The 13,115-nt window shown below is 43.7% G+C and overlaps 5 protein-coding genes across 5 annotated transcripts; 3 read left to right on the top strand and 2 right to left on the bottom strand.

Moving 5' to 3' along the window:
- Positions 1-1,839: 1,839 nt before the first annotated feature.
- On the top strand, positions 1,840-3,002 carry MELLADRAFT_90144 (uncharacterized protein; the record flags this gene model as incomplete). The annotated part of the gene is made up of 2 exons (XM_007413252.1): positions 1,840-1,975; positions 2,059-3,002. 2 exons carry the CDS (start codon positions 1,840-1,842, stop codon positions 3,000-3,002), a joined length of 1,080 nt encoding a protein of 359 aa, XP_007413314.1.
- Positions 3,003-4,822: 1,820 nt separating this feature from the next.
- On the bottom strand, positions 4,823-5,134 carry MELLADRAFT_90143 (uncharacterized protein; the record flags this gene model as incomplete). Its single annotated transcript, XM_007413151.1, has 3 exons — positions 4,823-4,859; positions 4,965-5,010; positions 5,059-5,134. 3 exons carry the CDS (start codon positions 5,132-5,134, stop codon positions 4,823-4,825), a joined length of 159 nt encoding a protein of 52 aa, XP_007413213.1.
- A 910-nt stretch (positions 5,135-6,044) lies between these two features.
- MELLADRAFT_78555 (uncharacterized protein) lies at positions 6,045-7,610 on the top strand (the record flags this gene model as incomplete). The annotated part of the gene is made up of 3 exons (XM_007413253.1): positions 6,045-7,086; positions 7,153-7,225; positions 7,322-7,610. The coding sequence occupies 3 exons, from the start codon at positions 6,063-6,065 to the stop codon at positions 7,608-7,610; spliced, it is 1,386 nt and encodes a 461-aa protein (XP_007413315.1).
- Positions 7,611-9,167: 1,557 nt separating this feature from the next.
- Positions 9,168-10,460, top strand: MELLADRAFT_72554 (uncharacterized protein; the record flags this gene model as incomplete). The annotated part of the gene is made up of 3 exons (XM_007413254.1): positions 9,168-9,707; positions 9,770-9,833; positions 9,907-10,460. 3 exons carry the CDS (start codon positions 9,371-9,373, stop codon positions 10,169-10,171), a joined length of 666 nt encoding a protein of 221 aa, XP_007413316.1.
- Positions 10,461-11,608: 1,148 nt separating this feature from the next.
- On the bottom strand, positions 11,609-12,754 carry MELLADRAFT_90140 (uncharacterized protein; the record flags this gene model as incomplete). Its single annotated transcript, XM_007413150.1, has 1 exon — positions 11,609-12,754. One exon carries the CDS (start codon positions 12,752-12,754, stop codon positions 11,609-11,611), a length of 1,146 nt encoding a protein of 381 aa, XP_007413212.1.
- Between the last annotated feature and the right edge of the window lie 361 nt (positions 12,755-13,115).

Here is a 13,115-nt window from a genome sequence, read left to right as displayed (position 1 = left end):
AGTAGAGAGGGTGAGGCTTTTTCCCAATGGGTTTTTTAATGCCAACCCGTGGAAAGATGCTGGCCTGCAAGAGGAGGTCGAGACATTAAAGGGGGAGTGGTGTTATGACCTTACTTGTATAAGGCTTACCTGTTGTATGCTTATACTGTACCATCTAGACTTCTTGTGATGCGTAGAGCAGGGACTCTTTTCCTTACTTAGCAATCTAACTACAATACCTGAAGGCCCTTTCTATCTCTTGCATCTTGTCCCATCAAGCCAAGTCCTATCATCTTGCACTAGGGGGTGTCAAGTTTGAATTTTTGCAACAAAAAAACCAACAGCGCAAATCTTCATACCATTTTGCCATCAACAATATTTCTGTGGTCCTATATCAGCCAGTAAACCACAATGGAGGATTTTTTGATTTTTTACCTTGGTAATCCACCCAGTCATACAAAAAGTGCTGGTAAGAGGATGCAAGGCCTTGCATCTTACTATCAAGCCCACCAGTTTCCAAGAGTGAAACAGTCAAGGTGAGTTCTTTGATCACATGTTGTAAGCTTAACTGTTTATGTTTTACAAAAACAGGCTAGACATCAGAGTTATGCTACAGCGGGAAAGTGTTTCACGACGAAAACCGTAAGGAACTCCAACTTGACATCCCTTACTTTTTGAAAAAATGTACCCCACTTCTCTCCTATGTACTTCTTTGCTGTATCATGAACATCTGAAGAGAACCACTACTACATGTTGTCCAGATGACATGGTCAGATAATTGCTTTTACCTTCAAAAGTCGGGGTTTCAAAATGACTGATCATGATGTAGTCACAAATGTTTTGCTGGATCGAACTGAGTTTCAACCCTCGTCATGTCGCGCTTTGACCAGATATCAGGAACATTGAGCCTCTCGACTCTCGAGGTAAACAAACTGCCCTACATATTTGACTTTTTTCGAGTTCTTTGTTGGGATTTCTTTGTATTGCAATAGACTCATCAAATTATTAGTCTGACTACCTTGAAGTTGGCGCTTTGTGAGTTACAAAAACAATCTGGGCGTACCTCTTTACCTGATAGTCGGTCACGAGTCTAACATTTTCAAAAGTATTTAATCGACATGAAACGATCGGCTCACCCATTGGCTACCACTTGTGACTTGATGAACGAGCTTTTGCGTTGTGGAAGAACTCTTCAGGGACTATGTAGACAGTTGCGGCAGCATAAAGTTCTACCTTTCTCAATCCGATCCGTCTTTCATCCTGATCAAGCATCAGTATGATATGTGAAGCAGCTGTGATGAAGATCCGACGTGGCAGGTACACTTCAGAAAATGGCCAAGTCTTTGATTCACTGCGATTCCTGGATCAAAAAAGAACCTGAGCTATGGAATTCAGGACCAAAACGAAGATTAGAAAAGATGGCGAGGTTCAGCACTGATCACTTGCGACCGAGATTTTATTCGGGCCTAAGAAATGACTTGGTGAGGCACACTGCTTTGACGGTAGACTCAAGGAATGCAGACTGACTCACCTATCTGGTAAGGAACAACAGCTGAGATGAGGGCGCGATGCGAATCATGACTCAGTCGCTTTCCACTGGAAAGCGTATAAGTAGGCCTGCTCCCCCCAGGTATCCTTCTCTTTTTCCTTCATCCATCACGCTATCTATTCACAAAGCTTCATTATCAAAACCTCGCAATACCTTTATAACCCTTTTTGATAAACAGCTCTACCTACCCCGCTTCCTTCACTTTCTCGGCACATTCACCAGCCTTCTTACTCTTAAATCTTCTTTCTACTATCATCTAGATATATTTATATATCCTCACCTTTACATCTTCCAATCTTCTTGAAGTCGAAATGGCATACCAATCTACCTCTTACCTCCTTCCCCAAGTCGATGGTGTTACCCATCGCAACGCGGCACTCCCACCTATGTGCCCCAGTCGTCAAAGCTTTACGGTTGCCCCAATAAGAAATCATCCTATCCTCAAAGGTGAGAAGACTTTCTTGATGCTTTGACTTCTTTTTTTTGCGTATACTGATTTTTACTATCTCTTTCTGTGGTATCTACTCTAGAGTACTTGCATTCGCCATCTCAAAACGGCATCCCCGGACGTGCTCGTCCACTCCCAACACGTTATACGAAGAAGGACGCAAAGCCATATGGTGACGAAGTAATCTTGGACCCTTACTGGCATACTGCCCAAATGTCTTCAAACTGGAACGCTAGAAATGATCGCGCCATTGCTTCCGCGAGTCCTAAACGGGACTTATTTCCGAATCTCTGCAATCGATTCAACGACGGTCTCATTGGTCGGAGGCAATTCAGGGATGCTCTTCATGATCTCTCCCGAGTCAACGGCTCTTTAATCAACCATGAACCACGAGGGCTTCTTCCAAGTGGATTCATCACGCCAAACCGAAGCCGGGCATCTTCATTTGATGACCATTCACAAGACTTGTCGGACGAATCAGACATATTGGAGGAATCTCGAGATTTTGAGCCAGAAGCCGCTCATGTTGACGATCTAAACCAACATTCATCAACTTCCGACAATCTTAATCGACATCATTATCGATCGAATGAAGACATCAGGGAGCTTGAGGATGGTGAAGGCGTCGAGGCTGGGGATGGCAAAGGGGATTCCGGATATTCGTCTCATGATGAACCGGCGGACAATAGTCGACAGGAGGCGACCGAAGACACAAATCCGCAAGCATCTACATCTCGATCATCGGCCAAGGAGAACTCTAATCCGGTGCAAGCGAGTATGGAAGCTGGACCTTCGGTCATTAAACCCTGCCCCCCTGTCGATGAGATTCCACTTCAAAAGATCTTGTCGACTTTCCGGACTAAATCCCTACACGTTATGTCAGATCGGATTTGTTACGACTCTAAGCACGATAAACCTTTAAAGGCTCGAGTCCGACTAACAACGAAACGACCACTAACGGAGGCATCTGGGCAAGACTTTAGTAAGAAGATGAAGATTTTGTTGGGTCATGACAAGAAGCAATGATGTGACAGGGGTTTTGTGGAGGTCCAGTTGGTGTTCTAGCATTTGTGTTCTGATGTTTTTCTTTTTTTTTTGCTTGTCTCGTTCTAGTCTTCTTGTATCCTTGCACACATTTCTTTATTTAATATATCAGCAGTAATTTCTTCTCTCAATCTCGCTTGTAGTAGTATCTCTTTTTATTTCTTGCATTTAACGCGTAATGTTTTGTCTATTGCGCCTCTATGGTCTCGACCACATCAATTCTTGAACAACCCGACGATGAAAATGAAAAATGCTTCGCGCATACCTTTCATACATACTCAGACTTATCAACAGTCAACTCTAGCATATCTACTTTGCACAAATCACAGTGTGACCTTGTCATTTGCCTTGCATATGATGACCCTCTCCCGATGCTAGTATAGCCGGATCACAAAGATTCCATCTTTGCTTTATTGAATAAATTAATGCTCTTCCCATTTTTTCCACATCCTGAATATAAAAGTTTTAAATTCCGAACAAATCATTTTCATCTTGTCAGTGTATCCAATCTACTATGTGGTATGTACGTTCTGGTAAATTTTTCTTCTCATCAAACTGATACCACGTTTCTACAAGTACCAAGAAAACTTTCCATACCAATAACCACAGGTGCATGTGTCATCAATACTTCTGATGAGCCCTATATCAATTATTCCTTGTGCAACAGGTACTAAGAGCCTACTTACGTATTCATACGGCCCTTGCGTCCGAGGAACATCTTGGTGAGGAGATCAAGGCCCCAGAACTTAGAAAGACAGGAAGTGGGCATTTTAGTGAGGTATGTATGATAGATATCAGACAACAACGACTGGTAATTAAAGCCATTTGACTCTATTTCACTTGCTGTCTTGGACCAAAGGTCTGTTCAAATAATTCGGGCTTGGGCACATCTCAGCTTTAAAGCATATCCTGCAACACTGTTGCTTTGTATGCGTTTCCTCAAACAACTTTCAAGAAGGAAGATACTGAGATTTTGAATACGAGATGCAAGCTGCAGCAGCCTTGGATTACGGGGTCAACAAAGTCGAAAATCAGAGTCCTTGCAACTTCAGCCCCTCAATATTTTGCCACTAGCGAATTGAAATCCAGTTCTTGAGACGCATCAAGCCTCGTATGTAGATGTCACACTGTCCGAAGGGGTGAACGGACGATGGGTTGGTGCACTGTCTATCCGCTGCAATGTGTGCAGGGTCAGCGAGGTACTGTGAACAGCCACTGCAAGGTCACAAATATGCATAGGTGGCAGGGTGGCTCTAGCCGAGCCGCTGCGTCTTGGAGGACATTGAATCTCCTTGAAACCAGGGGCTCATGGGAGGGAGCAACGGACATTTAGTCAGCAGACGGTGTATATGTAGAGTTGGCAAGCACATAGTAATCTCAGGAGTAGTGCCGTCCGACTGGGCTATAATCGGGCAATGAAGTAGGCAGAGACCTAAAGTCGAGGGGACTCTAATGGAGGGCAAGCAAGTGGCACAATAGCCAGAGCAGAAGGTATGGAGATAGGTCCTAATGCATTGATTTCATCAAATACCAATCCAGCACATGATCGAAGTGATCGGTAAACATAATATCCCCTAGTCAACGTGTTGAGATCGATTGTAGGGTTTGCATAGGTTGAAGAGGATGTGATAGTTTGAGCTCAGCCGGAAGGTATGGGTGGTTCGACTCGGCTCGGTAGATTATGGGTTAATCTCGTTCACTCTATTCAACATGAAACAATGTAGATCAGTAAGCTGAAGTCTGGAATCGAAAAGGTCAAGAATCACTAACTGGAACGAGCGCGCATTTTTCTTCTTTTCGTTTTATCGACGCACACGTTTCTTGTGCCACTTGTCTCTCCTGCAAGTCAAGAAAAATGCATTAGGGGTTAGCGAGTGAGAAGGCCTGATAGGTGCATAGAGTGAAGTTGATGGTGATAAGATGTGGAAAGGTTAAGAGACCTACATGGTTGATACTGGTTGGGAGGCAGAATCAGTATGGGCGAGGAAAGCTCAAAGGGGGGGGGTTTGATTCGGGCTTTAACTGGGCTGAGCTTCACTTCCAAACCTATTTGGGAGTCTACTCATTACCACACTAGGGCTGCGGTCTACGTGCACAGCCCCTGCGAACTCCATACAGAGTCCAGAGATAAGCTTGTGCGGGCGCGGACCTCGACTACGGCGCGCTCAGCGCACCTTGAACGGCGGTCAGCGACCATGGGGTTAACTTCAAGTTCGACTGTGATGATGATGCGAGCCCTCCTGCTAATTATCATATTCTTGCTTCGATCGTCTTTTGAGCCATTCTCAACTTTTGTTTATCCCCAATACGGCCTTCAGTCGCTCACATCAATTATTGATTGCTGCATGTCCTATGAGAGATTCACGATATGATCTACGTCCTGCAATCTGGCGTTCTCTTGATGCATACTCACGATTCAGCAAGTAATTAACCACCGGTGTAATTAACACCTATTCAAAGCTCGGCTGGGTACGATTAAACACCTTCTTTCCTAACGGTGATGAGAGACTCTTGGATCTTGTCGTTCTTAATGCTCGCATTCACACGGATGCTTGGTGATGAATGGACCTCTGCCGCAATTGACTTATATATCGTTCACGTGTAACTCTTGCGTGATATGCAAACTATCGATCCTTAACGACGAGCTCAAAGGTGTTTTGCAATTCAACTTTTTAATGAGATTACATCGTTTCATGGTGATTGGATTCGTCGATTATGAGTTTCTTTAGTCTTTGATGATATCCTAGTGAACCTATATCAGAATCACGCATATCAACCGTGTCAACATCTCTTTTGTTATTCAGAAGGAATGGACTTTTGTGATTGAGAGTTCGGCTCATTTCGCCATCTGTTTTGTTTTTGATGGGAGCTGGGATTCCATCTCCTGTCTTCGTATCGAGATACAATTCTCATTCACACGACGATTATTCTACCTCTGTGGACTTGATTCTCCAAGGACCAAAACGTCAGTCAATCCGATTCCCACCGGGAGGTACATCTTAGTTTGACATTCGAGATAATTAGATATTAGATTTATGCAGGATGTTGCGTTCAAGTCGCAAGCCGAAGTCGACAAGTTCGACTTCCCCATCTCCCCCATCTTTTCAAGAATCATTGGACTATTTGGATGATATAATGTATTCAGATTCAGATTCAGATGACTACCCAGCATCACCAGTCGAAGATTCTTCTCCTACTTCCACCAATCCCTACGGGTCCGCTAGCTCACACTCTGATAGTAAAAAGCACAATTCCAACTCGACAATGAGCGATGATCCTTCAAGTGTGATGGTATTTCCTTCGCCATCTCGCGAAACTGATGCGTCGGATGATTCCTCTCCGCCAACCCCGGCTTCATCCTGGACACCAAGTGTTTCGTCTTCCAAAAATTCTTCATCGAAGAGCTCCTCACACGGAACCACTGGGACGACGTCTGCATCAACCAATACATCAGAGGAGTCACGCCATAAGTCGTTTGACATCCCACTGGCTAGCGGTGTAGACAAATCTGTGGTGGATAAGAAACCGACAAATAATTCTGCGTATCAGTGGTCGGCCAGTTCTTCGCCCACTGGATCGGAGGCTTCCACGTTTACTCCAGCAAAGATAGGGAACTCAACCATGGCCGTTAACATAACTTCTGTGCCTCTCAATTCAGTAGCATTCAACAGCGCTCCCCAATCAAAAAAACCAACCTCTCCTCAGTCTGACATACCGAGTTTAAATCTCGTACGTTTGACTAATTCGACGGCAGACTCGGGATCGAAAGGATCCGAGAATCCAAGCTCGCAGACAGTCGAACAAGGCTTATCCCGAACTACTATCGTAGCCATCGCTCTTCCGATCTTCATACTGCTATTAGTTGCAATGTCGGCAATTTTGTATGTTCATTCACGAAACAAGCGATCTTCCCGAAGCCACTCGGACAATGCCAGTGAATGGTCATTTCAAGTGGTAGAGCCTGAGCAGTTTGCAACTCAGGATATCAAATCCGAGTTACAAAGATCAGGAACTACATCAACTTATGAGTCTTCTTCGTTCTCCCAGACTCATCACCAAACAAAAGGTCAGTTCTATATATTCTTTCCAAGCCCGCTACTTCGATGTTAAACTCTGTCATGATCTTGTATAGATAAAGATGTCCTTCATACGGATTTACCTTACCTTGACCCAACAGCCGTCGAACGGCTTCAACCAGATCATTCGTAAGCATGCTTTTTAACCAAGATTTTCCTTCTGTAGTCCTACTTTAGCTGCTGACACACATGATCACGAACATTCATAACGTCTAAATACTACAGGTTGGATGTACATGCCTCTCGCCCTACCTCGACAATCCACATCTCTGCGGTCAAATCCCCGGTCCCCAAGAGTCCTGGCCGTACTCCTGACCGTACATCTGGCGATGGTCCATTTTTACAAATTGCTCAAAAGTTTATGAATGCCCGACATTCTTCTCAATGGATTTTCAGATCTCATTTACCTAGTCGTTTATCAGTCAAACCACCAGTAACTGATGCTCTAGTACCGCCTCCTCACCCTGTGGCACTTCCAGGTTTGAGATCTTATGGTCAGAATCCTTCGAAATAAAACTTAGTGGATTGGTCACTTCTCTGTGTCATACTGTATCAACTTATTGCTTGACTCATCCTTTTTGTTCAACCTACTTTTTCTTATTTAAAACTCGTATTTGTTTTTTTCTTTTTAACGAGAACCTTGACGAACTTTCAAAAACGTTATTAATTATTTTCCTACTTTTCCTCTCACTTGTTTTCTTCTTTTACAGTTTTTGTGAGATTATTTCAAAGTGTATTTGTTACAAAATTGTATATGTATCCTCAAGATTGACTTTATTAAATTTTAACTTGTAGTTTGAATATGGTTTTCTTATCAGTTTGAATTTTTTATGGATTCCTGGTGATATCGTTTTGTAAAGAGTGAAGAAGAAAAGATCTTTAGTATTCAATTTTATCTTTACGTCACTATCATGAAGTCAGTTTTGCCATCCTTGTTGATGTTCGTTTGTGCGTTTCAGTTTGATAAATGGTCCAAGAGCAGCAATACAAGAGGATAAGAGGTTTAGACAAAATCCAGTGAGTCTGAAGAGTCCAGTGGCATCTTTCCATGAGCTCACTGCAAGTTGGAAAATTTTTGGCAAGGTAAAGTTTCAGCCGTCGAAAGCACTTGTATTGACTTTAACAATGCCACAAACTTTTGATGACCATCTTTTTTCGAACTGAATCCGAAGCAGAGCAGTCTTCTTTTTTTTTGGAAAGTTGTGCTTTGTTAAACAAATTCCAGATCACATACCACTCTTATGACGGTTCTGGTCTGAGGAATTTGCAAGATCGCTGAGCTCACTTGACGCTCAACATAATTGATAATCACTGACTGCAAAGAGTTATAGTGGAGTGATACTACAAATAGGACATTTCATTGTTTTGATCAGAGTGGAATGTCTGCTGAGTGGCCAGGGAACTGGCAAGCCAGGCGGCATGCACATCTGCCCTTCCTCCAGAGTCCAAAGCCACGTAACAGACGCAGGCAACAAATAATATTTTCTATTGCCATTAGTTGTTGCAGCTCACAAAAAAATGCTGACAGTGAGGTCTGTCCATCTTTTTGTTGGTCTTCTCGTAACATTCTTTCAAGTCGTTAACCATTGACCTTGTCTCTGGTTACCAAAGAAGTCTACTTTGACTGGTTTCTCAAGTGCAATTTCAATCTATCACAAGCCACCTCGAAAGCAGATGATATCATATGAAGTTTTGTCAACTCAAATTGAAGCGTTTTGATCGCATTGGACTTGTGAGCTTCCTTTCTGTTGAGATTGGCAGGAGATACAAGGAGCCCCAAGCGGCTAGCCACTTATTTCAGTTTTGCTATCCGCTAACCCACTCGAATTTCGTTCTGGATCCCACATCAGTAACCTTGAATTCTCTCATTTAGGCGATCATTATGGCTTTGGGCCGCGCTGGTGAGGATGCGCCCAGCAATCAAAGTGAAATCATGTCCCAAAACTCATGTCCATATTGGGCTACTGATAGTATTCATTTTTTCTCGCGGTTGGGTGTTCTTGTTTCCGTTCACTTGGATCTACTTCTGCGCGTGTTCAGGATCGTCTATTACTGGCCAAAAGAACCTTCTGAGAGCGCAGCCTTCTTGCTCTTATAACGCTAGAAGGTCGTTCAAAGTTGCAAGACATGCTCTAACTCCAAGAACCTCTCTTACATTTGCTTTTCTCGTTTCTCTTTTTTTTGCTCCCCTTGCTGGCAAGTAGTGAGCTTTGACGACACCGTACACATATCCCATACCTTCATCCCGGGGAACTGTTCTAGCTCATTTTTAGTATGGGGAACGACCTCTCATCAGATGTAGATATTGTTTCGAGTAATCAACAAGACGCAAACGACTCTTCTCATACTACTTTAATCGCACTTGTTCTCCCGATGATCATCCTCTTCTTCTTAACCAGCATCACAGTGGCCTGCTTGTTTTTGAAGAAAACCGCATACCTGAACCCCATCTTGTCTCCCCGAAGGCGCCAAGATCCTGGAATCGCCTGGAGCTTTCAGATTCCGAAACTACATCCAAACTCGAAATTGGGGGTTAGAGAATTGGCTTGCTGCTCCGCGACTTTGGTCATAAAAAATCCTTGCGGTCCAGAAGGCCATGATGACATAAAAGGTTAGTGGAATTCGTTTGATTCAAAGTCTACGATGCTTGTTCTGACAAGATCTTGAGAAAAGTTTCAGATGAAACGCAGCTAGAACCTCCACACCGACTGGATATCGGACTTCCTCTTAGTCCATGGTGAGAGATTGAATTGATAGTATGATTGATGTGCATTGAGTGTCTGACGACTCTCTCTGATTTGCGTCTGTAGGGCATCCAACTTTTGTTGCTCTTCCGCTCATGTCTTGGGTCAATCTCTATCAGTGTCCATGCCCACAACGCCCGTCCGTTCCAATCGAGCCACAATGTTGTTCCATAAGGCTTCTGCCGTCCAGTCTCGCTTCCGGGAAAAGTGGCACCTACCTAATCGTCTGAGGCCGAAACCTGATATGACAGAAAATCATATTATGCCACCCGAACCTGCTGCGTTGTCAGATAATCCCTACAACAATCTTCGCGTCACCCGAGCAGGCTAAAAGATTCTAGATTTTTTTTATTGAGTATCATTGAGTATTTCAGGTCGCATACCTTCATTTCTGAATTTCCCGACACTTAGTTTGGCGAAACTCCCTTTCTTACAGTATCGCAGTCGTTCTTTCGTTCGTTCGTTATTTCTTAAAGTTACACTGCATTGCTTGAATGTCAGATATGGACCAATCCCTTTGCTCCTCAGCTTGTAAATCTACCTTATTAAAACTTTTCATGATTTTTAGAATACATCAGGATGGACAGATGAGTAAAACTCGTGGGATACTTGGAGACTCTTGGGGCATCGAGGTTAGAGAGTGAGCTTTATAGTGGACAGGTTAATCGACACTGTGAAAGACTTGTCGTGACCTACTCAACAAAGGTTTCCTTGAGGATAGCTAGGATCAGACGATCCATGAACTTTGCCTTTTTAGTGACCCACGGCGTCAACCTTCACAGGGCGTTTGTCTTCCATAACCCAGCATATTAAAACAGCCTGAAGAGGCCTGAGTCCAAGGATGTAGGAAGCTTTTGGTTTTGCTGAGTTATATGTAAGACCAGCCAAACTGACAGTGGCAATGGCACACGGAAAATTGAAGTAAGGCTTAAATTGAATACTTGCATCGATGTGAAGTTAAATCTACAGAATAAATATCATATGCTGAACAAAGAAAACTGCCGACAAGGTACATTTTTTGTTTTGAGTGCCAAATTACTCTAGCGTACGAGATACACTCAATCCTGACGCGGATGGCACAAAAGATCACTGATTGACACTTCAGCAGGAGCTACGAGGAATCATATCATATGAGTATCATAACTTCAGTGTGCGAAAGGAGTATAAGGCGCATTTCACAACCCAAACGCTCATTTTTCAGCTCCTTGAAGCGTGTTCTAGATTCATGTATGTATATAGTAGCTCCAGATAAAGACATACAAAAAATATATAACCCAACACACCGGTCAAATACGTGTTTTTTGGTTGGAGATATTGTCGATTTAGAAAGTAGGATGGTTTGGAAGAAAGCCAAGAGGCGATAGTTTATTGTAGGAGTAGGTTATAAACAACATGTACATCAAAGAACGAAAGAGAAACGATTAAATGTTGTCATGGCTGAAAGATTCAGGTCAGTTGGACCGCAAGCAAATCATTTAGGGGATACAAATGGAAAGGAGGGTAACGTCTAAAGCGAACAGACAACTGTGAAGGGAATAAAGTTCACGTCAATACCTGCTACCGGGGGCTCAGCATCGATTAAACAAAATCAGAACCTCAACCGCAAACCATTAGAACTTACTTGGAATGTGAAAAGTAGTATCGGAAAAACAATCGAGCTCAAGCTTAGGGAAACTTTAATCATTGGCTGTTATCAAAAAAAAACGTAATGACAAAGGATTCGGAAATTGTTCGACTTAATGTTTGAGGGAGATTGGGCTTTACTCACTCATAGTGGACCTGAGTGCGCAGTCCTAGGCCAAGTTGGTGACCGAGCTGGAGCCAGTTTGAAGGACTGCTTGCGCTTGATGCCTGGGATCGAAGGTTGTTTGTTTTTCTGTCTCAGTAAGATCCACTGCGGCAGTTTTATCGGCTCGCCAGTTTCCTCACTCCTAGCGATAGCCTTTTCAATGATGTCCATGCCCAGCCGATTAACCCTTTCTCCACTCCTTGCGATGGTGTTTGCGATGCGAAATTTAGCATTATTCGTACCTCGATCAATGAGCTTGGCTGCTCTTCTCCCTCCTCTAGCCGTGAATTTAGCAGCTATCTTCCCGCCCCTTAATGTTGCTCGAGCAGCTGACTTTGTTCCCTTAGTTGTGACTACGGCAGCCGATTTTGCACCTTTTGCAGCTGCACCCACTGCTGTTTTAGCACCCTTTCCTGTTGTTTTGATTCCTAAGGCGAGTAATTGTGTAATCCTCTTTGCTCCCTTGTAAGTACCCACCGCCGCATATGCTGCCAAGCGACCTGTCCATTTTACCAAACCTACGATACCATCATAGACTGCTAGCCCCCCAGCGACAGTAAATCCCAGAGTGTATTGAGCAGTAATTTTCACGGCAGTTCCTGTTTTCTTTACGCCTTTGACGGCTAGGGAGCCTGCACGTTTACCGGCAGACTTCATGGCACGGCCTGTGAGACCTAAGAATTTGACGAATGCCTTCATTCCCGTACCCTCGTAAATTCGAATAGAAAGCGGCTTGTGGTCGAGTGCATTAGCTGTCTTTTCTAGCTTGGAGGCAAGGTTTCTGAGTACACCGGGTCGGCCAACGGTTGAAGCAGTAGACGCTTTACGATCTGGGATAGGCTTCGGACGTTCAAATCGAAAATCAGAATCGACGGCAGTGTGGGGGGAAAATTCGTCACGTCTCCCAGCGGGGAATTGCTCAGGTACATATTCATACGGGGACGAGGAATGAAAAGGCGATTCGATAGTTGTACTCCTAAACGCGTCATGAGCCGCGGTAGGATTGTGGGCGAATTCTGCGGCCGTTTGAGCAGACCTCTCCAGACCCATTGTTTCCATTCGACGATTGAGTTTGAAGGGGGGATTGTAATCAGGAATAGGGAAAGCTTGAATATGGAGCATCATAGTAGAAGAGAAAAAGAGTGTATATGCAGTTGAAAGCATCATCTCGCCTGTTGGAGGGTAGACGAGCCCTGTAGGATGTTGTATCACAAGGGTCTTGAGCAAACTTGTAAATTTGAGGATCTGAGTAAAGAGAGGATCCGAATGACTCACAACTGTTCGAGAGAACTAACAGATTTCCCAATGTTCTGGAACGTAGATATATCGAAGTGAATAGACCGGCGTATAAATTTAGATTTATTTTATAATTAACGGGTATGGTTGTGTTGAAGTTGAGATACGAACGCAATCAAATGAGTGACGAGTGTTCTGGATGAGACGAAAAAGCCAATGTGGAAAAGGCAACGATACTACTTGGGGAGGG

This window comes from Melampsora larici-populina (assembly GCF_000204055.1).
Source record: "Melampsora larici-populina 98AG31 unplaced genomic scaffold MELLAscaffold_35, whole genome shotgun sequence".
Classification (NCBI taxonomy): Eukaryota; Fungi; Basidiomycota; class Pucciniomycetes; order Pucciniales; family Melampsoraceae; genus Melampsora; species Melampsora laricis-populina.
Note: the sequence above shows the minus strand (reverse complement) of the source record. Positions and strands in the feature narration are given on the sequence as shown.